This window comes from Rana temporaria, chromosome 5 (genome assembly GCF_905171775.1).
Source record: "Rana temporaria chromosome 5, aRanTem1.1, whole genome shotgun sequence".
NCBI classification, from domain to species: domain Eukaryota; kingdom Metazoa; phylum Chordata; class Amphibia; order Anura; family Ranidae; genus Rana; species Rana temporaria.
The window spans coordinates 171,294,637-171,322,261 of NC_053493.1; the positions used below are offsets into that span (position 1 = coordinate 171,294,637).

General features: G+C 44.0%; 1 protein-coding gene across 1 annotated transcript in view; it reads left to right on the plus strand.

The window, feature by feature from the left end:
• Positions 1-27,625, plus strand: part of CLPTM1L (CLPTM1 like) — a 94,720-nt gene that overhangs the window by 17,392 nt on the left and 49,703 nt on the right. Inside the window, exons 3-8 of the mRNA XM_040353383.1 lie at positions 1,607-1,707; positions 5,603-5,792; positions 8,909-9,054; positions 11,444-11,522; positions 12,156-12,273; positions 15,352-15,446. Coding sequence (XP_040209317.1) covers positions 1,607-1,707; positions 5,603-5,792; positions 8,909-9,054; positions 11,444-11,522; positions 12,156-12,273; positions 15,352-15,446 — 729 coding nt within the window. The remainder of the gene's footprint in view (positions 1-1,606; positions 1,708-5,602; positions 5,793-8,908; positions 9,055-11,443; positions 11,523-12,155; positions 12,274-15,351; positions 15,447-27,625) is intronic.

A 27,625-nucleotide genomic window follows, 5' to 3' on the forward strand; every position in this document is an offset into this window, starting at 1 on the left:
CTGATGTGTATGCACGACGGACCATCAGTCAGCCTCATAGGTTAACCTAAGACAACGGTCCTTCAGACCGTTGTTCTCTGGCTATCCTATTGTGTGTATGAGGCCTTAGTCCTCTACTGTAAACAAGAATTGGGTTTTCTAAGCTGTTGTGCATTTTTTACAAGGGTGTACTTGGGGTGGTCTGTGCATGTTTTTCCGCACTGCGTTCAAAACGCACTGCCTTTGAGATCTGCTGCACCTCAAATCCAGATTGCATGGTACCGCAGTACAATGCGATTTGGTGCGGCACATTTTTTTTAAAGTAGAGCATGCGCTAGAGCTGCATGATTAATCATTAAAAAATCAATATTGCGATTCTACCCCCCCCCCCCCCCCCCTCTCAATCTTCAAAAAAATATTTCCTTGATTCAGTGCAGAGAGTTCTCTGCTCAAGCCCACGGCTGTCAAAAAAAGAAACGGGCAGCCTGCCAAGTTTCTCACAACATTGCTAAAGAGAAACAGTGTATCATATAGTTATTTTAGATTAAAGAAATGAACTTCAGTCTGTAAATGAGGGCTGTTTAACCACTTAGACTATACTTTTTTGACACTTGTTGCTTACAAGTTAAAATCTGTATTTTTTTTATTTTTATTTTTTTGCTACAAAATTTGTTGGAACCTCCAAACAGGATCGCCAGCACGGGGATTTGTGTGTGTAAATGCACAAATCCCTGTGCTATCAGAAGAGAGGAGCCATATTGTTTCTTCCTACGAAGTAGGAAAAACTATATGGCTTCACTCCTAGTCGCTTACATCCCCACACAGTTAGAACACAGTGAGGGAACACACATTTAACCCCTTGATCACCCCCTAGTGTTAACCCCCTTCCCTGCCAGGATTTTTTTTGTATGTGAAAGATGATGTTGTTCCGCGAGAATCGAGAGAGAAACGTGATCTTTATTCTAAGCAAAAAAATCGTAATTCTCATTTTAGCCATAATCGTTCAGCTCTAGCATGCACTACTTTTGTTGCTGTCTGGTGTGCTTTGCAGCCTATTCAAATGAGCTGCCAAATCGCACTGCAGTGGCCCACACAAACGCAAACCATACACTCAATGAACAAGGGATATTAAAAATGGTATTCAATTAAATGCATACATACAGTAGCAAAAATAACTATTTGTGTACCTCATGAGCACATACTGTAAGCCAGTCTGGGTGAGTCAGAATTATTATTGGTTGCTTGGGGATCAAATACTTATTTTACTCACTGAACTGCAACTCAATTTCTAACATTTGTATCATGTTTTTTTCTGGATTTTTGGTTGATATTCTGTCTTTATCATTTTAAATACACCTATGATAACAATTATAGACCCTTCATTTATTTTGTAAGTGGGCAAGCTTGAAGAATCTGCAGGGGATCAAATAATATTTGTTTTTGCCACTGTGCATGTTGAACTGGATGGACCAGTGTCTTTATTCTGTCTTGCCAAATACACAGTTGTGAATGGGATTTTAACACTCCTTTGAAACCACCTAGACATTTATTTTGATATAGTAGGCAATTTTTATGTTTAAAACGTTATTGTAATTTTTTATTTTTATTTTTTTCCCTCCTATTCCAGTTAAGTGTATATACCACAACAAGGACTAGTATTAGTGCTGAAAACAATGTTGACTTGGTTCTAAATGTTGACAACTTTGATGTGGAGTCAAGATTCGAAAGGTAAGAAAGCATATTATTTATGTTTATGTATAAATTTAGAGCTGCACGATTAATTGTCAAGAATCGTTATAGCGATACTCTTACATCAGAAAAGGCTCTGATACAAATACATGAACATCTTCCCTGGGTACCTCCAAAAAATACTGCCCACTAATACTTGTAACATTCTCTTTTTTTCAAAAATTAAGTTCAGTAATTTTTTCAACTTTCCATCTATTATTGTTATTTTAATTTTGGATAGTAAAACATTGTTTTTTCTCCCAGTATAATTACCTTATACAGCCCACTTCCTGTTTCTTGCCTGGCCTAGGCCAGTGATGGCGAACCATGGCATCCCAGATGCTTTGGAACTTCCTTTTACCATTATGCTCCACTACATTGCAGAGTGTCTGAGCATCATGGGAAAAGTGGTGCCAAGGTTCGCCATTACTGGCCTAGGCTTATGACGACATGCACAGCTGTCTCTCTCACTCTTGTGAGAGTTTTCCAGAAAGGGGGGAGGGAGTGATAAGAGGGCCTGCGAGAGCTGCAGAGCTGAAGGTGTGTCTGTTAATCCAGGAAGTGAACAGGCAGCAGCTTCAGCTGCCCACAGTTAAAATGGCTGCAGCCAGACTCTGTGGAGGGAGATTTCTGCAGCATATTTGGAAAGTACAGAATCACAGTATGTATAAAATCTGCAAAGTGGTTGGAGAGAAGCTTCAGAATGGCAAATATGTTTTTATTACAAATTATGTGAGCAGACTACAGATCCTCTTTAATGGATTCTCTGAATTAAGGTAAAAGATATCAATCCAGTGCTGCTCTCTTCTTTCTCATTGGTCTCAGTGAGAGCAGGCTCTTGCTGCTGTCAATCGAATCCAGTGACAAGGGGGCAGGGCCAAGCGGCACTGTGTGCATTGATGGACATGAGCTGCGATGTGATTGGGACCTGTGATGTGTCCCAGAAGATTGCAAGGAGGAAGGGGTTAACTTCCTTACGGTGCTGCAGAGCCCTGGGAGGAAGTGGGAGCTGGATGCATGTAAATGGAAGAAGTTTAGAACCATCTTTCTAGAGTGGGCTGCCCAGCCAAACTGAGTGATTGGGGGGAGAAAGGCCTTAGTCAGGGAGGTGACCAAGAACCCGATAGTCACTCTGACAGAGCTCCAGCTTTTTTCTGTGGAGAGCGGAGATCCTTTCAGAAGAACAACGATCTCTGCAGCACACTACCAATCGGGCCTATATGGTAGCGTGGCCAGACAGAAGCCACGCCTCAGGAAACGGTACACGACAGCCCACCTGGAGTTTGCCAAAAGGCACCTGAAGGATTCTGACCATGAGAAAACAAAGTTCTCTAGTCTGATGAAACAAACTATTTGGCCTGAATGGCAAGCGTCATGTCTAGAGGAAACCAGGCACTGCTCATCGCCTGGCCAATACCATCAATAGAGTGAAGCATGGTGGTGGCAGAATCATGCTGTGTGGAGGATTTTCAGCAGCAGGAACTGGGAGACTAGTCAGGATCGAGGGGAAAGATGAATGCATCAATGTACAGAGACACTCTTGATGAAAACCTGCTCTGGACATTAGACTGGTGCGAAGGTTCATCTTCCAACGGAAAGCCGATTGAACATCTCTGGAGAGATCTGAAAATAGCTGTGCATCAGGACTCCCCATCCAACCTGATGGAGCTTGAGAGGTCCTGCAAAGAAGAATGGGAGAAACTACTTAAAAATAGGTGTGCCCAAGCTTATAGCATCATACTCAAAAAGATCTGAAGCAGTAATTGGTACCAAAGGTTCTTCTACAAAGAATTGAGCAAAGGCTGTGAAAACTTAGGTACATGTGATTCGTTTTTTTATATATTTGCAAATATTTCAAACAAAATTCTTTCATGTTGTCATTATGGGGTGTTGTTTGTAGAATTTTGAGGAAAATAATGAATTTAATCCATTTTGGAATAAGGCTGTAACATAACAAAATGTGGAAAAAGTGAAGCGCTGTGAATACTTTCCATGCACTGGAACTAAACCCAACGATTTGAAAATGGTTTCCCAAAACTTTCATTCAAGGCATTTAAATAAATGTGTAAAGCTGCATTGTTTGCCCCGTTCCCTAGAATTTACAGAAATGGATAAGAAGCTGTTCACATGACACAAAAGAGCCAAAACTTTCTGTGCTACCTGCGCTGTTCCTCTCCACTCTGAACTTGCTAGCAATCCCCCTTTTTGCTGCCAGCCTCAGCAAAAGAGGTTCCCAATTGCACTGACAATGGGACGCTATTCCTTTTCCCACTGACACCAACCATGGGACACTATTCCTTCTCCCACTGACACCAACCATGGGACACTATTCCTTCTCCCACTGATACCAACCATGGGACACGATTCCGTCTCCCACTGACACCAACCATGGGACGCGATTCCTTCTCCCACTGACACCAACCATGGGACACGATTCCTTCTCCCACTGACACCAACCATGGGACACGATTCCTTCTCCCACTGACACCAACCATGGGACGCGATTCCTTCTCCCACTGACACCAACCATGGGACGCGATTCCTTCTCCCACTGACACCAACCATGGGACGCGATTCCTTCTCCCACTGACACCAACCATGGGACGCGATTCCTTCTCCCACTGACACCAACCATGGGACACGATTCCTTCTCCCACTGACACCAACCATGGGACACGATTCCTTCTCCCACTGACACCAACCATGGGACACGATTCCTTCTCCCACTGACACCAACCATGGGACACGATTCCTTCTCCCACTGACACCAACTATGGGACACGATTCCTTCTCCCACTGACACCAACCATGGGACGCGATTCCTTCTCCCACTGACACCAACCATGGGACGCGATTCCTTCTCCCACTGACACCAACCATGGGACGCGATTCCTTCTCCCACTGACACCAACCATGGGACGCGATTCCTTTTCCCACTGACACCAACCATGGGACGCGTTTCCTTCTTCCACTGACACCAACCATGGGACGCGATTCCTTCTCCCACTGACACCAACCGTGGGACGCTATTCCTTCTCCCACTGACACCAACCATGGGACGCGATTTCTTTTTCCGCTGACACCAAGTTTTGGGTACTAATTGTCCCACTGCTTCCAACAATGAGCAATTTTTTATCCTCCCACTGATGCCAATTATGGGGTACTATTTTTCCTCCCACTGATGCCAATTATGGGGTACTATTTTTCCTCCCACTGATGCCAATTATGGGGTACTATTTTTCCTCCTACTAAAAGCAATGCTAGGGCACTATTCTTCCTCCCACTGAAAGCAATGCTAGGGCACTATTCTTCCTCCCACTGAAACCAATGCTAGGGCACTATTCTTCCTCCCATTGACCCTGGCCCTTTGTTCTATATTTTTGAGGAACTCTGACTTCTACCTTTTTAGGGTATTAAATATGTAATTTAATAAGTCCGTTTTGTTTTTTTAATTGCTGCAAAGTACACATGATTAAAGGAACTAAGCATTTTATTGTATGTACCTGCAGTAACGTTGTTGGTGTAATTGCTGATTTAGCTGCCTCTTTAAATACTAGAGAAAGTGGTTGTGTGTGTTGAAAAAAACCTGTATAGAAGCTTACTAGTCATTATTTTGTAAGTGGTGGAAGCTTGTGTGTATGCGTTTTCTTGCATCAGGATAGAAGGAGCTACAGTATGTGCTTGCAAATGTTGACCACCTTTCTAGCACATTTTCCAAGGATTTTAACATGTATATATTTTAGCCCCCCCCTCTTTGTGACTGAAATGTATTCTAAAATGTGGGTGCTGGTCATTGCTGGTAGAAATGGAGCAATTGTTCTATATTTCATATGGCATAGTTAGATTACAATTGTGTGATATACAGCTAATTACACATGTATATATGTCTTTTTAGAACTGTGAATGTTACTGTACCCAAGAAAACCAGGAATAATGGCACGTTGTATGCATATATATTTCTTCATCACTCTGGGGTCCTACCATGGCACGATGGGAAACAAGTGCATATTGTGAGCCCTTTGACTACTTACATGATTCCAAAGCCTGAAGAGGTTAATCTCATTACTGGAGAAACTGGAACTCAGGTGGGGTATCTTGGAAAAAATTGCTGTTATTAATTTTAACTGAATAAGTGTTGCTCAAATCACTTGCGGTGGTAATGCATTATTCTTTTTCTAAAGGTCAATGTGATTTTTAATTAAATTGGGGTTTCTTTTCGTTCATTCTTGCATTACCAAAGGTTACATTGACTATGTACATAGTGATGGTCAAATATCTAGAAATTCTGCTTTTTAAAGGTTGACGATCACCCTATTATGATTGCTTACATATTACATGGTGTGTGTGTGCAGTTTAACCTCTCAAGTTTGGGAATGTACAAAGGGGTTAGGGGTGTACCATCATCCTAATATCATAGAAATAGTTTGAAGGGTTCAGGGAATCCCCAAAAACCCTGAAACCGACACAAGGGGAGAATGGGCGGGGAGGACTATCCCGGTACAGGGTAAGGTGGTTGTATTCAACCAGAGTAATACAAAAATATGATGTATACTATGTGAATAATTTTTTTTCTAAATCATATTTTTGTATTACTCTGGTTGAATACAACCACCTTACCCTGTACCGGGATAGTCCTCCCCGCCCATTCTCCCCTTGTGTCTGTGTTTCAGGGTTTTATGGTGTGTGTGTGTGTGTGTGTGTGTGTGTGTATATGTATATGTATATGTATATGTGTATATATATATATATATATATATATATATATATATATATATATATATATATATATATATATATATATATATATACACACATACACATACACATACACATACACATACACATACACATACACATACACATACACATACACATACACACACACACACACACACACACACACACACACACACACACATACACATACACATACACATACACATACACACACACACACACCTTTTTTTAACAAATGGGAGTGCTTTATTTGAAATGGTTGTATAACAAAATCAAGTCCTACACAGTGACATGGTACAAGAGAGCTTCTTTAGGACCTTGAAGAAACTCAGTTGACTGTACTGAGAAGAAAAGAGTGCCATCTTGGGGTTCTGTGACAATACATTTTCATGAATATGTAAAGGTGTCATCTAAAGATGGATACTTGTAATTACAATACCACGTTTTAATATGTTTGTAAATTGTTTTTGCAGCAAGCAGGCGATCTTGTCCTCCTGCTCGCTGTCACAATCTAAAGAAAATGCGGCCATACAGGGCTCCATTGCTTACTCCTTCTCTGCCCTCTTATATATCTAGAGAGAAGTTCTCACCCACCATCTCCGACTTTATGGGTAGGATCGCAACCCTATTGTAGGCCATAGATTGCAGGGGTCACAAACTAGACCCTTCCAGCACTCCTCCAGTGTTGGTCCCTGTATTTATTCTTGCCCTCAATTCATGCCTGCACGAGAGTCCCGATGGTGGCCTCCTTCGAGGCAATATCGTAAACCGTTTCACTCCATACCATTGCAACTTAACATTTTGGCTGTGTGGGCCAAACAGAGGTGGTCTTTAGACTGTGTAATGTGGCCAGACACCCCCTGACATGGTGGATTTCCCACATTGTGCTGCAATCTGCATTTCCCGAAAGACGAGGTAGGTATGCACAAAGAATGCCAGCCTGTTGGCCTGGGGGGGGCTCCCCTGGATAGCTTCTTGGTGCAGGGAACTTTTCCATTACCATTCTGGACCTCCTGGCTGCATGGTCACCTGAGCAGAATTCTAATGTCCTTGGCAGTGGCTTCTATCAACCATATGGGGGCACAAGGAGTTCAATGAGATGCAACCCTGATTGTGACTGCAGGTTCCTGTCCACATTCCAGTTGTGGACAATGTGCAGGTGGATTTCCTCATATGTTAGCATCTGGATCTTGGGGAATGGTCTCTTTCCCAGAGATGTTCCAAGTCTTTTGCCACAAGTGGGGGACATTGGACTTCTGGCACCCAACAAACTTGAGAGATGTGTCGTCAGATCCAAAGACTAATGGGCCTATTGCAGTGAATGCTTCAAATGACACTATGGGATCAGGTCAAATTGATCTACAAGTTTCCCCATCTACAGCTCCTCGATAAATCTGCTCCCTAGTAGAGCTGCACAATTAATTGTTAAATTGTGATCTCCATTCAACAGCCCCCCCCCCCCCTTCATGCCCTTATCTGGCATTTCCACGATTCATGTAACAAGTGCAGCGCCAACTCCTGCCCACAGCTGTCATATGACGTCCAGTCAGGATATTGAAACAACTTTGCCGCCGTCATTTTTCTATATGGCGGGCGGCAAGTGGTTAAGTTAAAAAAAAAAAAAAAACTCTTGTCATGTACCAGCGCCCCCCTTATACTTTCCCGAACCCTGTCTTTCTCCGGTCGGGAATGAGCACACCAGCTTTAGCTGGTGTCTCGTGTCCTAATTGGATAGATTGATAGCAGCGTAGCCATTGGCTCCTGCTGCTGTCAGTCAAATCCAATGGCGTGAGCGCTGGGGGTGGGGCCAAGTCCTGTTTTCTGACGTGTGCACCCAATGTAGGGCGGAGCTATTGGTTCCGCTGAGGGACCCCCAGAATAAGAGGATCAGGGCCACTCTGTGCAAAACTAACTGCACAGTAGAGGGAAGTATGACATGTTGTTTTTTTTTTTCTTTTAAATAACACATGGGTTTAGTAAAAAAAATTTACTTGCCAGAAATGGCGGTTGCTATGTGGATGTTCCTAATCTGCCTCCTCCTATACCGCGGCAGGTCTTCTTCCTCATCCTCCCCGCGTTGTCTTCTGGGGAATGGGGCGAGCTGCCTTCTGGGAACTGTGTGTATCCCAGAAAGAAGCCGCCCATTCACAAAAGCGTTGCAAGACTCGCACATGCGCAGTAGGAAACGGGCAGTAAAGTCGCAAGGCTGCACTTCCCGGGAAGGCCGACATCGCGGGCGCCTAAGACCAGTAAGTGTCCTTTATTAAAAGTCAGCAGCCACAGTGTTTGTAGCTGCGGACTTTAAAAAAAATTAATAATAATAATCGCGGGTGGAACCCCGCTTTAAGTAATGACGGTTATGCCTGAATAAACAAATATAAAAATGCTTTGATCCGTAAAGAGATAAACAGGTGTGAGAGCTGAAGTGGTTAATTACTCTCCATTTATTGGTATTTATTTTTAGCAAATCGATACTGGTAAAAAAGAAAATAATGCGCTGGATGAACCCGTCTCACACTGGAGGTCTCGGCTAACACTGAATGTTATGGTGGAAGACTTTATTTTTGATGGTTCGTCTCTACCTGCTGATGTTCACAGATACATGAAAATGTAAGTATACACGATTTGTAAGTAATAATTTAATTTGAATATAACAATGTGCTGCCCTGAAAAAACAGTAATCCAGCAGAAGTGATGTTTAGATAATGTACAGTGGTACTCAAATAATGGTGCTATAAAAATGCTGCGATTATTCCCAAAATACACATGTGCATGAAACCATGAATAGATTTTATATTGGTCCATAATTGGTGAAATTTCCTTCTTCCCAAAATAATTTCTTATAAATGTCAATGTGTGTGTGATTTGGTTTTGTGCTGCCCTAGGGAAGAATTAAATCGGCCCCCCCCCCCCCCAACTTAATTTGCCCCACTCCTTCCTGTTTAAGATCTACCCCTTCATCTGTAAACCCCACCCCTTCCTCTTTAGGCTCCACCTGCAGCCTCTGCCTTGGGTCACACCAATAACTGACCACTTTTAAAAGAAAATTATAAAATGGAAACCAAAAAAGGAAATCATTAAATATGTGCTCTTTCTTTGCAAATGTAAAGTCAAGATATTTGTACAAGGCCAGAATTCAGTGCCCTTCAAAAAGAAGACACCCTCTTTAAACACACCCCCCCCCCCCCCCAACCATCCATGCCAAAGAGGGAAGAGCCCCTGGTAGAAAGCCAGATGGCCCGTGGAGGCTCTGCTTTGAGTCGACCTACCTACCCACGAGTCTGAGCTTGCTGAGAGTGTTTGTGGGGAGCCATCTGCGGGTAGTAGTCCTCATATCTGCCTCTTTTACAGGACATAAAATGGGGCTCCAGGTGATCATTCTTGTTGTTGACCGTGAGCAGCTGTTTCTCCGAATAGAGGGTACCTGTGCTTGGTCTGCGGCGAAGCAACAGTGGTGGCTGCAGGGGGAGGGGGGTGCACCTCAGCACGGGCACTGGAAAGCACAGCAGTCCTGGTGGAGGTATCTGTTCTCCACAGAACTGCAGTGTACAGATTTGATTCCCTCCTCCTGCTGACAGAAGGCCAAGGTGTAGACTGTGCTGGCCAGGTGCACCTGCCCCTTTGCTGGGGGTTGAGTGTGGGCACGCGGTTCCAGGAGATAGGTGCCTGGACCCGGAGAAGCTGGTGATGCATCTTGTCCTCTCCTTCCTCTGGGATCTGAAGGGGGGAGCTGCCCCCTAAAAAAAAAAAAAATGCAGCCCACTGCATTTTTCCTTGTTTGCCTTTGCGGCAGATACGCCCCTGTATCCACCCCACAGCGAACTATAGACAGGTTCTATAAAAGATCCAACTACACTTGTTCCCTTTATCAGTTGCTATCGGCTACGGTGCAGGTTACAGGCGCTTCTCTCTCAACTGGTCAGCTCCAGAATGATACATGCAGCCATAAAGTCGCATAGCAAGGACAGAAGGTAGTGTTCTCTGTATAAAAACTATTTAATACCTTTTATGTTAAACACACATTTTACAAAATAAAAATGACTAGAGGCAGAAACCACTAACATCGAGCAGGATGTCTCTTGTGGCTCACCGCTTCTAGCTGGGTCAGACTGACGGCTCAAGCAAGCTTGTGCACGAGGCTGTTAGTTGGGACCCAACATCCATTCTGCTAGCTGAATGCCTCGTGTCGCTCCTTCCTACGGGTTGCGTCAATGACTTTATCAAGGGGCTTGTCGGTTGGACCATTATGTAATGGTAACAATAAACTGGAAGATAAAGATACTATTAACAGACAAGCAAATGGGTTTCCAGATTTACAAAAAAGGTTGTTGCATGGAGCAAGGGAGTGATGGGCTGAGACGAACTGAAATTCATGAAAACACTGGATTGTCGCCATAGGAGAGTAGACAGAGTGCTATTGTTTAGTTACAGTGGGTATTACTGGGACAAGGTGCTTCAGTACATCCCTTTCACTTTTTTGCTGTTCTTTTTGTTTTGAATGTAGTGCTCTCATGTGCTAGTCTCAGCTGCCTAGCCATGATGGTGGATATTGCTCAAGTAACATAATGTTTTTAGAGTTTGATTCTACCTATTCTGAAAAGTTTGTCCCTATAGTAGAGCAGTGACAGGGTAAGATGTATACAGTAAGCCATAGTTAATAGCGATGATTAGAAACACGGGATGAGGATATGAAAAGGACTGTAGCTTACTCAATTACTTTTACAGTTTGTTCATTTTGTACATATTGCCTAAACCCAGGTTGTATAAGTTCCCTCTTTAACAAACCCCTTCTACTTTTCCTAAGCTCACCTTATTACCAGTCATGAAGTGCCCCCTACTCATTGCTTATGCACTGCCTGTTTATACAGAGAGCATTAGACCTGGTAGTGAATGTGGTGATAAAAAAACAGCTGTGTATGCTGCATCTGTGATAATTGTGTGTCTGCTTTTTATATATTTTCTGTGACGTTCTCATATGTGCATTCTCTATTTGTCATAGGATTCAGCTGGGGAAGTCTGTCCATTACCTTCCTATATTATTTATAGATCAATTAAGTAATCGAGTGAAGGATTTGATGGTAAGCCATGTACAATTTTTTATTTATTCCCCCCCCCCCCCCATAGTGTGTTGATGATAGTGAAATTTGTAGTGCTGTCTTATAAAAAATAAAATGCGTAATGAATGCTGGTTATTGCCAGTATGGGCACAGTAGCAATTAGCTACTTATAAGGCCTCATGCACACTGGACATTAAAATAACATTCTAAAAACGCCAGTAGCTTTGCAGTGAGTTTTTCAGCTTTTTTTTTTTCAAAGTTTTTTTCGATCACGTTTTTCCACGTTAGCGGTTTTTAGCATTTTTTTTTTTTTCAATGGACCAAAAACGTTAAACGCTGGTGAGTGACGTTTTTGAGCGTCTATTGACGTTTATCAGCGTTGGAGCGTTTTTACAGCTGAAAAACGTCTCTTAGAACCCACAAGTGTTTTTTTTTTTTTACTGTTCAAAAACGCCACTGCCCAAAATTGCTGATAACAGCCTATGTGTGCATGGACATAGGATTATGTCGCCAGCATAAAATTATATATTACTATTCGCATAACAATTTCGAGGGAAACGGTCAACTAAAATGTTTTCTTTAAGACTTATTTATGGTCTAAAAGACTTTTGTAATTTTGAAATTTAATAAAGGCTAATCTTATCTCTAATCTAGATGATAAATCGTTCTACAACAGAACTTCCTCTGACTGTATCGTATGACAAAATATCATTGGGCAAACTACGGTTTTGGATTCACATGCAAGATGCAGTTTACTCCTTACAGCAATTTGGTAAGTTAACTTGCTTATCTTTATCTAGATAACTAATATGCTGTATCTGCTATTTTATCGGTAGGTAAGGATTTCTTAAAAGGGATAGAAGAATAGGAAAAGGGCACGAGCGCTTCCGGGGCCCCTGAACTTATCTGGTTGTAGCCATTCCTTTACAAGTAGGGCCATATTCACCGTATGTGAAACGGGTACATTAAAGCGGTTGTATACCCGCTGACACAATTTTTATTTTTTTCACCCCTGTAAGGCAAAAGGCATAATGAGCTAGTATTCACCGCATACTAGCTCATTATGAAATACTTACCTTAGAACGAGGCGTCGGACACTCACCTGGTCCACGCCAAGGTAGCTGACATGTTGCCTCGGCGTGTCTTCCGGGTATCGCGGCTCCAGTGGTGTGAGTGGCTGGAGCCGCAATGTCGTCACTCCCACGCATGCACGCAGGAGACTTCTTTCCGGCAAGGTCCCCTGTGCGCATGCAGTCAGCGGCTCATTGCAAGGGGAATATCTCCTAAACCGTAAAGGTTTAGGAGATATGATTTTTTTTTTTTTACCTACAGGTAAGCCTTATAGGCTTACCTGTAGGTAAAAGTAATAAAAAATAAAATAAAAAAAAAGACCATACAACCACTTTAATCTATTTTTGTTTTTAGGGAGGTTTCTGTTTTCGAAAGCTTTATTAACGATTTGATATAGTTTAATACATTGCGAGAGTGTTCACCAAAAACACGGCAGCCAATATGTACCATCACCACAGTATTGCAAACTAGAAGGGAACTTTTATTTTTTTATTAATCCTAAATGAAAAAAACAGAGCATATGGCTAAATTTGGATTAAAAAAAAAACCTAGTGTAAAAAATTTGCATCATTTGAATAATCATGCAAAACAGAGCATAAAGTATTACCAGTAAACATTTTTGATAAAAATTCAGTATCTAATTTTTATTTAAGGTAAAGTTCACCTTTTGTGCAACAAAAATTCATTAAAAAAAATGGACATATAAGTTTGAATGGGGGAAAAAAGTCCAATTTATTTCAATGGATTCTTGCAGAGCCTTGCACTCACAATCGGTGGATCGCGAGTGCAATGTCAGGCTTCTGCACATGCTGTCTTAGTGCTTTCATACATCTGTACGGGCAGCCAGTTCCTGAACTGTAGGCAGAGTGAATGAATTCATGAGTGTGCTCGCAGTTCATAGATGGGGCACGTCCGTCTACCGTGGCGGTGATGGGACTTTCAGATTATTCACAGATTACAGTGAGTGAATTGGCAGCACAATGGCTAGGTGGTAAGAACTTTTGGCTGGTAGCACGTTTGCATGTTCTCCCTGTGCCTGTATGGGCTTCCTCTGGTGACTGGTTTCCTCCCACACTGCAGAGACATGCTAGGGTTGATTTTTATTTAAAATAGGGAGTGCATAATCTGGTGCAGCTCTGCTTAGAAACCAATTGGCTTACAGGTTTCTTTGTCAAAGCTTACATTTATTAAAATAAAATAAATGATTTATATTTAGATAGAATTTAAAGTTACAATTCACTCACTATGCAGGTTTGCAACCCCAATTAAACTTTAAGCGCAACTTTATCCTAAGGGGGAAATGCTGCTTTCTGCCCTCCTCCCCTCCCTCTATTTGGCACTTTTTATTAGGGGGAGTTTACATGGTTTCTCCCAAATCCGCTTGGTTCAGTGTGGCAGATCCGCAGTTTTCCAGTATTTGTAGCTGCTGGCTTTTGATTTTATTTCAAACAGGGCAAAGAACTGCATTAATGTGATTGGTTAACACCCATACAGTGGCAGCAAAAGCACAAAGTAGTGAAATGGAAAGATTGCCCGTGGCGCATGTTTCCAGTTCACATGAAATAAAAAGGGTAAACAAAAACCATTAAATGGCTACAAAGTAATTTGACTCATCAGGTTAAAGCGGTTGTATACCCGCTGTCATATTTTTATTTATTTTTTTAAACCTGAAAAGCAAAAGCCATAATCAGCTAGTATGCACCGCATACTAGCTGATTATGAAATACTTACCTTGGAACGAGGTGAGAGGAACTTACCTGGTCCACGCCGAGGGAGATGTCATCTTTCCTCGGCGTGTCTTCCGGGGGCGATGTCGTCACTCCCGCACGGGAGACTTCTCTCCGGCAAGGTCCGGCAGCTGCTTTAGCCGAGGACCCCGGCAGCGCATGCGCCGCTGCAGTCAGCGGCGCATTGCGGAGGGAATATCTCCTAAACCTTACAGGTTTAGGAGATATTCTTTATACCTACAGGTAAGCCTTATTATAGGCTTACCTGTAGGTTAAAGTGGTTGTACAGAGTTTACTACCACTTTAAGTAAATTGTATCCTAATAAGGAATATAAACAAACACAAATGATGTGTTCAACATTATTCCCGGAGGTGTACCTTAATACTAGACAAAACTTTAGGCTGGCTAGACTAGGCTGCTGTCTTTTAAACAGGTTTGGTGGACTGACTTCTGTGAAAACAAACGGGAGAGAGGCACCAAAAAGTCTTTATAGTGCAGTACGATTTCTTATTAAAACAAAGATTAAAAGCAAGTATTATAAGTGTAGTTATAATCAGGGTTTATCACGTTACCGTGACCTGCAAAGGATGCTTGTATGCGTTTTCGGGAGCCATTCTGCTCCCTTCATCAGCCACCGAGGAGGCTGACAAAGTAAGCAAAGTGCTGGCCTTTTAGATAATTTTTTTGGCCCAGTGTCCATAGTGTTCAATTCTCTGGTAGATGGCAGTATAATTAACAGTTCATGATTGTGAGACAGTGGTGGAGATTTACTAAAGCTGGTGCACACATAATCGGGTGCTGTTGTGCATAGCAACCAGTCAACTCCTAGTTTGTTTGTTTTTTTTGTCAAAGTTTAACTGAAATTAGAAGCTGACTGGTTACTGTGCACAGCTGCACCAGGTCCTGTGTGCGCCAGTTTTAGTAAATAGCCCCCACTGTGTCCCTCAGTGGACTCCCAAGATCAAGCTTTTATGGTTTCTTGTTCTATTTCTTCCTGTGTACTCATGCTGGAGAAGTTGTACTGCATATGATGGAATGCTGTTCTTTACAGGATTTTCAGAAAAAGATGCAGATGAAGTAAAAGGGATTTTCGTGGATACCAATCTTTATTTTTTAGCTCTCACTTTCTTCGTAGCTGCTTTTCATGTAAGTTTAAATTAATTGCAAAAGTGCATTTTTAATGCAAAACTTATATTAAGTTTTTTTTTTTTTCGTTTTTTTTGTAATTAACAATTATGCATCATCGGTGTATAACTGCAACAGAAAATATTCGAAGCATAATGGGAGGAGAGTTCTTAAAAATAACATCTATATGTGTTTTCCAAGTCTTCCAGGACAGTATATGAGAGATGCACAATAGTGTGACGACACAATTAGTGCCACCCTAATGAGTGTAAAATTCCAGCTATATATATATATATATATATATATATATATATATATATTGTGTGTGTGTATGTACCAAATGACACACAGTGCAGCGCTACTACAGTGATAATTCAATGCTATTTATACATGCAATAAAATTCAAATTCATAATAAATGTCCCATAAATCAATATAAGTTTTGATAGTAGTACTCCAGTGTTATCATATCACCATTCTTCTCAATAATTCTTATTGCTTGTGCACATATAAAAGGTAATATACAGTTAAACATTGGGTTTAATAAAAAAAAATATATATATATATATATATATATATATATATATATATATATATATATATATATATATATATATATATATATATATATATATATATATATATATATATATATATATATATATATATATATATATATATATGATTTTGACAGTACCAATCCCATTTAGCATCTGTCCCAACTCCCTTTTTTTCACTTGTACGAGCCCCCTGAACCAGCCAGGTTGTCTGGAACACTGGCATTGGACATAAGTTTCCTCAAGTGTCCTTCCCAAAGTTGTGTTTCCCGGCTATGTGCCCAGATTTTGTTTAAGATTTGTTGAAATGTTTGAATGTACCTGTGCTTCATGTTATTGGTTGAACAGTTTACCCCGCCCTGTGTCTCTATGCAAACAAGGAGAGGGGATTGTCCCCAGGTGTGTGTATAAAATATATAGTGTCTGTTCTTCAATAAAAGGATTTTATGGTTTTATCCATCCTACACGAAGTCCTGACCAGTGACTGGGTGGGCAGTAGGATCGGTTATTGTCCTGACACTAGGCAAGGACGCTCGTACAGCCAACACAAGGGGAGTACGGGGGTCCGTCACATTGGTGGGAATGTGCTTCCTAAAAAGAGGGGAGTAGTTAATGCAATATAGCTGGTCTGCAGATGAGGCCAAATTGAATACCTAAGTAACGGATTGACTTCTTATTCCAAGTGAAAGAGAAATGGTCCTGCAGATGATCCACCAGGGTGGGAGGGGTTGATACATTAAGGTCCTGAGATTTAAACATATTGACTTTGAGGCCGGAGACTTGGTCAAAATTGTGTAAAAATTTGAGAATGTTAGGAGTTAAGATAAGAGGAGAGGTAATGAATAAGAAGATATCGGCTACAAAAAGGGGATGCCATGTATATCGGGATGGTTTCTGATGCGGATAGCCAAGGCCTATATTTCTATAGCAAATATTAAAGGGGATAGTGGACACCCCTCGCTAGTCCCTCTAGCTATGAATAAAGGTTTTGAATAAATACTCTGCATCCTGACTTGAGCAGAAGAGTGAGTATAGAAAGCTTCTAACACTCTAATATGATAGAAGGTAGCCCTCCTGGAAAGATCCCCCATCCTGACTTCATAAGGGAAATCACATCTATCACTCTCCTTGTCTGGGCCCTGCCTACCCGGTATAAAGCCCACCTGGTCTTTATGAATGTAATTGCTTATGAAGGAGGCTAATCGATTGGATAAGAGTTTTGATAGAATTTCCAAGTCATTATTAACCAGTGAGACAGGCCTGTAGTTTCCCACTTCACTATGATCTTTACCCGGTTTTGGGATAACTGAGATAAATGTCAGGTTGGTGACAGGGTCCAGAGGTTTACCGTTCCTTCAGAGAGTTAAAATATTGGACCATATAAGGTGTTTGCAAATGTCTTATTATAACAGGTACAGAACCTGTCAGGTCCAGGGGCAGACCCAGTATGGAGTCCCTTGATAAAAATCCAATAGCTCGGTGCCCGAAATAGGGGAGTCAAGAAGGGAGCGATGGCTATCTTCAAGAGTGGAAAAGGGGTATCACTTCCAGGAAGGGATCGAGGCTACTGGGGGTCCTCCATTATCTTTACTGTACAGTTTGGAATAAAGAGTGGAAAGTTCCCATGATATGATTAGGTCTTTGAAGGGTGAAATTACTTAAAATACCAATTTTAGGAATGGATATCGTACAGTATTTAGGGGTCAGTTTGGTTGCGAGTTTCGACCCTATTTTGTGTCTGTGTATAAAAATGGGCTTCCTGACAGCTTACTTTTTACTGCTACTGAGGTAAGGGCTAGGTTGAGAGCTGGTCTAGTTGTGTTAAAGGGGTTGTAAAGGTTCGTCTTTTATTTTCTAAATAGGTTCCTTTAAGCTAGTGCATTGTTGGTTCACTTACCTTTTCCTTCGATTTCCCTTCTAAATGTTTTATTTCTTTGTTTGAATTTCTCACTTCTTGTCTCTCCTCGGTAAGCTTTCCACCATCATCCGAGTGGTGGAAAGTCATTTAGAACAGCTTACTGAGGAGGAACAGGAAGTGAGACATTCAGACAAAGAAAACAAAGAAAAAGAACATTTGGAGGGGAAATTTAAGGAAAAGGTAAGTGAACCAACAATGCACTAGCTTAAAGGAACCTATTTAAAAAATAAAATACAAACCTTTACAACCCCTTTAAGTTTAGTTAACGTAGCGGGAGAGGGGTTACATTTTGTAGGTTTTGCTGCGTGATTTAAACTCCTTTCGAGCTCTGTCTATGTCCACCTGGCGCTCTCGTTTTAATTGAGAAGCTAATTAAATACGTTTTCCGCGGATCACCACTTTTATGTGCTCCCCATAAAGAGCCCAGTGAGATGTCTTCCATGTCAGTTGTCATCAACCCTGTCCTCAGGGCCAGGTTTGCAAGATAACTGAAATACATCACAGATAATATCATTTGCTGCTAAGTGATTGCAGTATTGTAGTCTGCATCTCCCCAAGGTAATACATAAAATCTGGCCTTTTTAGTGGACCCTGAGGATAGGGTTGATGACCACTATTCCACGTCATTCAGCAGGAAGAACTCCCATAGCTCCTTCTCTAACATGATGCACCTAACCGGGTTACTTAGAAGGGATGCATTAAGTCTCCAGGGATGTGGGCCCAACAGAGAGAGGGCCTTGATAAGTTTCAACAAAATTAGGGAATGTTCGGACTGAGCTATGTCTCGGATGGAAGCCTGCGATGCTATACGGATGTCTAAGGTGGGAAGAAAAATATGCTAAATTCTTGCATATGTTTTATGAGAAGTCGACTAGTGCGTGAAGTCCCGTGAGGAAGGGTTCAGCTCCCTCCAAATGTCTACCAGACCCAGAGAGTGTAAAAGCCGGGCTATACGTCAGCTTTGCTTAGGGGGCTTTTGAGCTGGGGTGCCCCTGCTCCCATTTTGTCTAAGAGCTAGACACATGCAATATTGTAGTCCCAACCCATAAGTGTGGGGGTTTTTAGCATCTGAAAAAAATTTGGCCTGACCCTTATACGGGGCGTAATATGAGATGAAAGTGTAGAAGCAGCCGTCAATATGTTCTTTGACCAGAATGTAGCAACCTTCCCGGCTCTTAATCGTTTGGGAGCGAGAAAAGGAAATTTATGATGGTCAAACACTGTATTAAAATTCCCAGGGACGTGAGTCTCCTGAAGCAGGATGACGTCAAAACCCTGGGAATGGTAATGCTGAAATGCCCTGCGTCCCTTTATCGGAGAGTTAAGGCCTTGTGTGTTGTGAGAGGCCACTCTAAGAGTATCACCCTGCTAATCCAAGAGAGGAGTAATACTTCATCAATTTGTATGTTTGTACCCAGCCAGCCTGCTAGGAGTTCATAGAGAAGTCAGTTCGAGTTCACAAAGGATTGCCCTATAGGGCCAAAAACCTGGAAAGGTTGCACCTTTTTAACTGTGGATCAAAGTGACATCAAGTCCATACCTAAGGGAAGGAAAAAACAGTTTAAGTAATGCTGCTCCCAAAATAGTAAAATGAAAGTGGGACACAGTCATAAACCTGTAACTAGGGAAGGTGTACTTCCAACCGAAAGTGGACCAACACAGGTCAGAAGAATATCGGGAGAAATAGTTCATCGGTGGGGTTGGAGTTCTGATGTTCTCTTTGTTTCTGCTTATGCCAGACATGGGGCTAATCTGAGTGGGTCCCTCGGAGGAGCTTTGGCGATTAGCAGAAGGTGATGATGATTTTCGGGAGATGATTGTAGCAGTAGGCGTTCACCCTCTTGGAAAGAAGCAAAGCTGTATGTTATATTCCAAAATTTTAACTGTAGACGGAATGGAAAAATTGCTAGTATTTCACACATTTTTGGGATAATGCCCCCCAGGAGGGGTTTAAGGGACCTCCGGTGTTGGATAGTTGTGGGAGACAAGTCCGCAAATATTTGGACTGGGTTCCCCTGTATAGAGAGATTTTTGGAATCCTGGGCCTTCCTCATAACTTCCTCCTTTACAACAATGTCTCTGGGGAGACCGTCCTGGCGAGGGGGATGAAGAGCTCTGTGGTCTGGGCTATCTAGAATGAGATCCTTAATGAAGGACTTAACTGACCCTTGGACATCCAGAATCGATTTAGGAAGACCCCGATACAAAAATTATAGCGTCAGCTTCTAGTCTCTAGGTACTCAATTTTAGACAAGGCTGTGTCCAGTTGTTCCTGTAGCGCAGGAATTTGCAATTGGCGGACCTCCAGCTGTGGCAGAACTACAAGTTCCATGAGGCATAACAAGACTCTGACAGCCACAAGCATAACACCCAGAGGCAAAGGTATGATGGGACTTGTAATTTTGCAACAGCTGGAGGTCTGCTAATTGCATATCCCTGCTGTAGCGTTTGAATACAAACTGTTTTGATTCACCCGCAGGACTGTTTGGTCTACAGTCTATTCAATGGTTTCTATGCATGTGCCTAGACTCTGTAGATCCATTTTATTGCAGTTGGTTATTTGTGCTGCAGTTTGAGCCAAGCCGTTGGCCAGCATTTCAGAGAATTTAGCAAGGATCGAAGTGATGTCTGGGAGCTGGCCTGGGGTGTGTGGAGTAGCCTGTTGCATTACAGTGAGGCCTGCAGGGCTATTAATCATCGGTGTTCCCAGCAGCTCATCAAAAGTTCTGCCCAGAAGTGTTTCAGTGGATGCAGGGGACTCTGTGTAGAGGATAAGAGTACTTGCTGGCATGGCTGGAGGGCCATAAGCATCATAAGGTGCTGGAAGAGGATCCGCAGTGGAGTCTGTATCATCCGAGTTACCTTGTGGATGGATTGCGGCCGTCATCTTAGATGGTCCTGGGGCCTGCTCGCCAAAGTTTTAGCTGATGGGACACCTCTCTCCTTTGCTGCTCTCCTGACATATAAGGAGAGGCACTGATGTGTCCGGAGTGCCGCCAAGTGGTGAGGGATGGGGCCCACTCTCAGTAGCTGATGTGGAGGCTGTTACTTGGCTGGAGCGGATCTAAGCTCCTGAATCAAGCCGCCGTGCATGCGCCTTGGCCCACTATTCTTTAACCCCAGAGGCATATCGAATCAAGTTTCTGAGTTTGAAAAAGGGGGATAAGGACTCCTACACTGAGTGGGGTCATCGTTTACAGCATGCCCTGAGAAGTTGGGTTCAGGGCTGCCAGAAAAATAAGGTGGAGAAGATGCAGCTTATTCTTCTAGAACAATTCTTTAATGGCGCTCCCCAGGAGATTCGTGACTGGCTTAGAGACTGATGCCTGCTAACACTGCAGAAGGCAATTTCCCTGGCAGATGAATTCCAGGATGCCCGGTGTTCTGGAGCGGGACACAACCCAGCAGCAGCCAGCTTGCCACACTGACTGGTTGTGGCTCCTTCACCACCTACGGGGCCACATGTGAGAGCGGTGTCCTCAGAATCACAGTAGGGGTCCCCCATCAAGGCATACCAGCAGTCTGGCCAGGGCTATAGCATACTGTGTGCATCGTGAAGAAGACGCTACTCCTTGCTTTTCTTTATCGTACATCACGGGACACAGAGCGGCATATTCATTACTATATGGGTTATATGGAGTACCTTCAGGTGTTGACACTGGCAATCTTCAAACAGGAAATGCCCCTCCCTATATAACCCCCTCCCATAGGAGGAGTACCTCAGTTTTTACGCCAGTGTCTTAGGTGTTAGTCATGGTTTAGCTTGCCTCCGCATCCTTGGGATTAGGTGAGCTAACCGGTTCTGTCCAAAAAAGCCTCAGCGCTAAAGTGGTCAGTAACCGGACCCCAAACCCTTGGGGTATAGCCCATAATGCTTTTCTTTTTAGAGAGCTGGACCCTGGGCCCAGAACTTAGAAACCTTTGGGTGCCTAATGTTTCTGTTGCCAGAGTGCTATATGGGCCCAGGACAGTGGATCCTTCATAGGAACCCAGGGCCTGAAGGTCTAGACATCCCCACGGAGATGGGGGAAGATTGGGCCTCTTGCTTGGCAAAGTCCTGCGGCATGGAGCAGGTAAGTGAGGGGAAAACTTGCGGAACTTGGTTCTTAGCAGGTTTTTTCTGGGGGGTCACAGGGGACATGCCTAAAGTTATGCACTGCATCTGGCAAACTAGTCACATATCATAAAGATAGGATGGCTCTATATGTATTATTCCCCATAATATGTGACCTCCCTTGTAGTGTTGGAAAAGCATTGAGTGGGGCCTGTGTGATATAAAAGTATATGTGTGTGTCAGAGAGCTATGCTTACCTGCAAGCCTCCAGGCGATGCTCCATTCAGTCTTCCTCCTCAGAGCCTGCAAAGCAGGCAAAACGCTGACCTCCTTGTGGTTCCAGGCTGCAGGCTGCAGTTTGCTGTAGCAGAGAGGTCCCTTCCTCCCAACCCCACCCCCCCCTGTCGGGAGGGGCATTTCCTGTTTGAGATTGCTGGGGGGGAAGGGCGGGTCAGTGGCTTAAGGAAGGGGCGGCCCTTCCTTGTTTGTTCCATATAGCTCATTCAATACTTTGGAACGGGGGAGGAAAGACCAGAACGGCAAGCACGGGGCGCCGAGGACACACAGTGGCCAGAAAGAATATTGCAGTCTTCAGAAAGACTGTTTTCAAGCCTAGGAATAGGCTGTTTCTTTTCCATCTCATAGTTTTTCTTGCAATACTACTCAGGGGGACAGAATGTTTTTTCTTTCCTAGATTTGAGAAAAAAAAAAAAAAAAGGTGTCATCTAGGGGAGAGGAAGCATTTTTTTATCCCCCAAACAGGTGTTTGGGCATTTAACTATTTATAAGTCCCAGGTACCAATAAGTAGCAGGTGCACATCGGTATTGTACCATGGCATCAAAAAACAAGGGTACAAGAGGTGGGGATTTCCCCAGAGAGTCTGAGGTCTCGGACAAAGCTATGCCGCTGCTTTCCCCACAGGGAGCCTTGGGGCCATCGGGATCTGGGGCTGGAGCTGACGCGAGTCAGTCCAACCCTAAGATGGTCACGGAGAAGGTATTACTCACCTCTTTAAAAGAGATGCAGAAAAGCATGGGAAAAATGATAGCCGCAGCTATGCGGGGCAGTAAGCGGAATAGATCTCCGTCGCCCGAGCGCGGACCCTCAGAGGAGGAGGTCCTTTCCTCAGGGGAATTGGACGACCTCTTGGACAAGGACCAAGTAGGTTCAGGGATCGAGGATCCGGATACAGAGGAGTCTGGGGCAGTCTCCCTGTGGGAGAGCTGGTGGATTCAAGGATTGTCGGACTTGGTCCATAAGGCATTCAACTTGCCAGTACCAGATCTCCAGGTATCGACGGTTTCAGCTTTGGGCTCACTGAGGGCGCCTCAAAGCAATGCTGTGTTTCCGATCCATCCTCTATTAGAGGGAGTTTTTGTTCCAAGATTGGAACAAGCCAGATAAGATCTTCTTACCACCTAAAAGATTCTCTGTCCTATATCCTATGGAAGATACATTTTCCAAGAGATGGGCTACTCCTGCAGTGGACGCAGCCATCTCATGTGTTAACAAATCGTTAACATGCCCTGTAGAAAACATACAGGTGTTCAAGGATCCAGTTGATAAGCGCTTGGAAGCACTACTTAACAACTCCTTCACTGCTGCAGGGGCAGTAGTACAGCCAGCTGTGGCCGCGATTGGGGTTGCTCAAGCATTATCGGATCAATTTAAGCAGATGCTTAAACTTATTCCTGCTCAGCAGGCAGAAGAATTTTCGGATGTCCCTAAGGCCATATGTTTTACGGTAGACGCAATCAAGGATTCTATCCAGCAAGCGTCACGTTTATCGTTATCCCTTATCCATATGAGAAACTCTTATGGTTAAAAAGCTGGGAGGCTGAGCCCCCATGCAAGAAGCTCCTGGTAGGGTTCCCCTTCCATGGAGGACGACTCTTCGGAGAAGACCTAGATAAATACATTCAGACCATTTCAAACGGCAAGAGTACTCTCTTGCCAACTAAGAAGAAGGTTCAGGGGCCTGCGTTTAAACGACAGTATTCCCCTGGGCAGGGGCCCTCTAATACTAAGCAGTATCGACGGCCTCCTGCAAAAGCAAGCTTCGGCTTCAACAGCAGATCACAAGGACAGGCTGTTAGAGGCAAAAGGCAGTGGTTTCGCAAACCAGCAAAACCAGCCCCCAAGCCAACCTTATGAAGGGGCGCCCCCACCCACGAAGGTGGGGGGAAGGCTGCGACTCTTTTCAGAGATTTGGGAAGCCAGCATTCCCGACGAGTGGGTACGGTCTTCCGTGGCCACAGGCTACAAACTAGATTTCCTAAGGTTTCCTCCTGCTCATTTCCAGGAGTCGAGGATTCCAAACGATCCGGAGAAGGGAGCCGCATTAAGATCGGCATTAGATCATCTACTTTCCCAGGAAGTAATAGTAGAGGTACCAGTCCTGGAACAGGGGCTAGGTTTCTACTCCAACCTATTCATCATCCCGAAGTCCAATGGAGATGTCAGGCCAATTTTGGACCTAAAGATGGTAAATACATACCTAAAGATCCGCTAATTTCGGATGGAATCCGTGCGGTCAGCAGCTACCACACTCCAAAAGGACGACTTCATGGCGTCCATAGACATAAAGGATGCCTACCTTCATCTTCCAATTTATCAGCCACATCAAAGATATCTACGCTTCGTGGTGGCTTCGCGTCACTTCCAATTCGTGGCGCTTCCCTTCGGGTTGGCTACGGCCCCCCGGGTGTTCACGAAGGTCCTAGCTCCAATCCTAGCCAAGCTAAGGATCCAAGGGGTCACGATCCTAGCATACCTGGACGACCTCCTAGTCATAGATCACTCGTCTCCTGGCTTGGAGCGAGCAGTGGCCCTCACGGTCCAATACCTCGAGAGGTTCGGCTGGGTCCTAAATCGAGAAAAGTCAGCTTTCCTGCCCACAAGGCAGTTGGAATATCTCGGCATGAGATTAGACACAGAACAACAAAGAGTGTTTCTACCTCTGAGGAAGGTCAAAGCCATCAAGGAATTAATCCTACTGGTTCTAAGCAAGAAGGAACCGACTATTCGCCTATGTATGAGGTTACTAGGCAAGATGGTGGCCACATTCGAGGCGGTACCATACGCCCAGAGCCACACTCGCATCCTGCAGGCAGCCATCCTGTCAGCATGGAGCAGAAGGCCACAGGCCTTGGATATCCCGTTGCCGCTCTCATCAAGAGTCCGACAAAGTCTGTGTTGGTGGTTAGACCCTCAGAATCTACTGAAGGGGAAGTCTTTCAGCCCAGTGGCTTGGAAGATAGTGACCACAGACGCCAGCCTGACGGGCTGGGGAGCAATTTTGGATGGTTGCACTCGCCAAAGTACTTGGGCAACGCCAGAGAAGCAGTTGCCCATCAACATCTTGGAGCTCAGAGCTGCTCGACTAGCCCTCAGGGCTTGGACGTCAAAATTGCAGGGGTTCCCGGTGAGAATTCAATCAGACAATGCCACAGCCGTGGCATACATAAATCACCAAGGGGGAACCAGGAGTCAAGCCGCTCAGAGAGAGGTGAGCTTGATTCTCCTATGGGCAGAGGCTCATGTGCCCTGCATATCGGCAATATTCATTCCAGGAGTGGACAACTTTCAGGCGGACTTCTTAAGCCGCCAGACTCTATTGCCGGGGGAATGGTCTCTGCATCCACAAACCTTTCAAGCACTCTGCCAAAGATGGGGAGTGCCGGACGTGGATATCATGGCATCGAGACTCAACAAGAAGCTAAACAGGTTCATGTCCCGCTCAAGGGATCCGATGGCCTGCGGAACCGATGCGTTGGTTTGCCCTTGGCATCAGTTCAAACTTCTTTATGCGTTTCCCCCGCTCCAGTTACTACCCCGCCTGCTGTGCAGGATCCGGGTGGAGCACATACCAGTCATCCTGGTAGCTCCAGCATGGCCCAGAAGGGCATGGTACTCACTAATCTTAAGGATGGTAGTGGGAGACCCTTGGACTCTTCCTCTACGGCCAGACCTGCTATCGCAAGGTCCGATCCTCCACCCTGCCTTACGGCATCTAAATTTGACGGCCTGGAAGCTAAATCCCTGATTCTCAGGGGTAGAGGTCTGTCTCAGAAAGTAATCTCTACCCTAATCAGAGCCAGGAAACCGGTCTCTAGGGTGATTTATTACAGGGTCTGGAAGGCCTATGTAGGCTGGTGTGAGTCCAAGCGATGGCTTTCTCGCAAATTCACCATTGATAGAGTTTTAAGTTTTCTCCAGCTAGGAGTGGATAAAGGATTGGCATTAAGCACAATCAAAGGACAGATTTCTGCTCTGTCAGTGTGGTTTCAGCGGCCGCTGGCCACCCACTCGCTGGTTAAGACCTTCCTTCAAGGGGTCTTACGTATTAAACCTCCAGTTAAATCCCCGCTTTGCCCGTGGGATTTAAACCTTGTTCTGTCAAGTTTACAGAAACAACCGTTTGAGCCGTTGGCTGAAATTCCTTTGGTTTTACTGACAAGGAAGTTAGTATTTTTGGTCGCCATAGTTTCCGCAAGAAGAGTATCGGAACTGGCGGCCTTATCCTGTAAGGAACCATATCTTATTTTTCACAAGGACAGGGTCGTTCTCCGCCCTCATCCTTCCTTCCTACCGAAGGTTGTATCCAGTTTTCATTTGAACCAGGATTTGGTATTACCATCCTTCTTCCCTAAACCTACTTCCAGAAAGGAAGGGTTGCTGCATACCTTGGATATCGTCAGGGCCATGAAGGCCTATCTTAAAGCTACAAAGAAGATCCGGAAAACAGATGTGCTGTTCATATTACCGGATGGGCCCAAGAAGGGGCAGGCAGCTGCAAAATCCACCATTTCTAGGTGGATTAAGCAATTAATCACTCAGGCCTACGGCTTGAAAGGGTTGCCTCCTCCAGTATCATTAAAGGCTCATTCTACTAGGGCCATGGGCGCCTCCTGGGCAGCACACCACCAGATCTCTATGGCTCAAGTTTGCAAGGCGGCAACCTGGTCTTCTGTCCACACGTTTACAAAATTCTACCAGTTGGACGTAAGAAGGAGGTCTGATACAGCCTTTGGGCAGGCAGTGCTGCAGGCTGCAGTTTGAGACCCTCGGATTCCGGGGGCTCCTCTTTTTTGAGTTAAATTTAAAATTTAAGATTATTTTTCTCAACTAAGTTGGATTTATTATGATTTGAGTATTTCTCTAAATTAAATCCTTTTGTCTTGGAGATGTTCTCCCTCCCCTCATTGTGAGCATTGCTTTGGGACATCCCATATAGTAATGAATATGCCGCTCTGTGTCCCGTGATGTACGATAAAGAAAAAGGGATTTTTAATACAGCTTACCTGTAAAATCCTTTTCTTGGAGTACATCACGGGACACAGAGCTCCCACCCCTCTTTTTTGGGGACCATTTTGGGAGGCATACTGCTTGCTACAAAACTGAGGTACTCCTCCTATGGGAGGGGGTTATATAGGGAGGGGCATTTCCTGTTTGAAGATTGCCAGTGTCAACACCTGAAGGTACTCCATATAACCCATATAGTAATGAATATGCCGCTCTGTGTCCCGTGATGTACTCCAAGAAAAGGATTTTACAGGTAAGCTGTATTAAAAATCCCTTTTTCCCCCATCTCGTCGTGACAGCAATGTAGGGGAGGAAGATTTTGGAGTCCTGTTCAAGGCCAATCCAGTACAAACAGTGGCTGAGGACA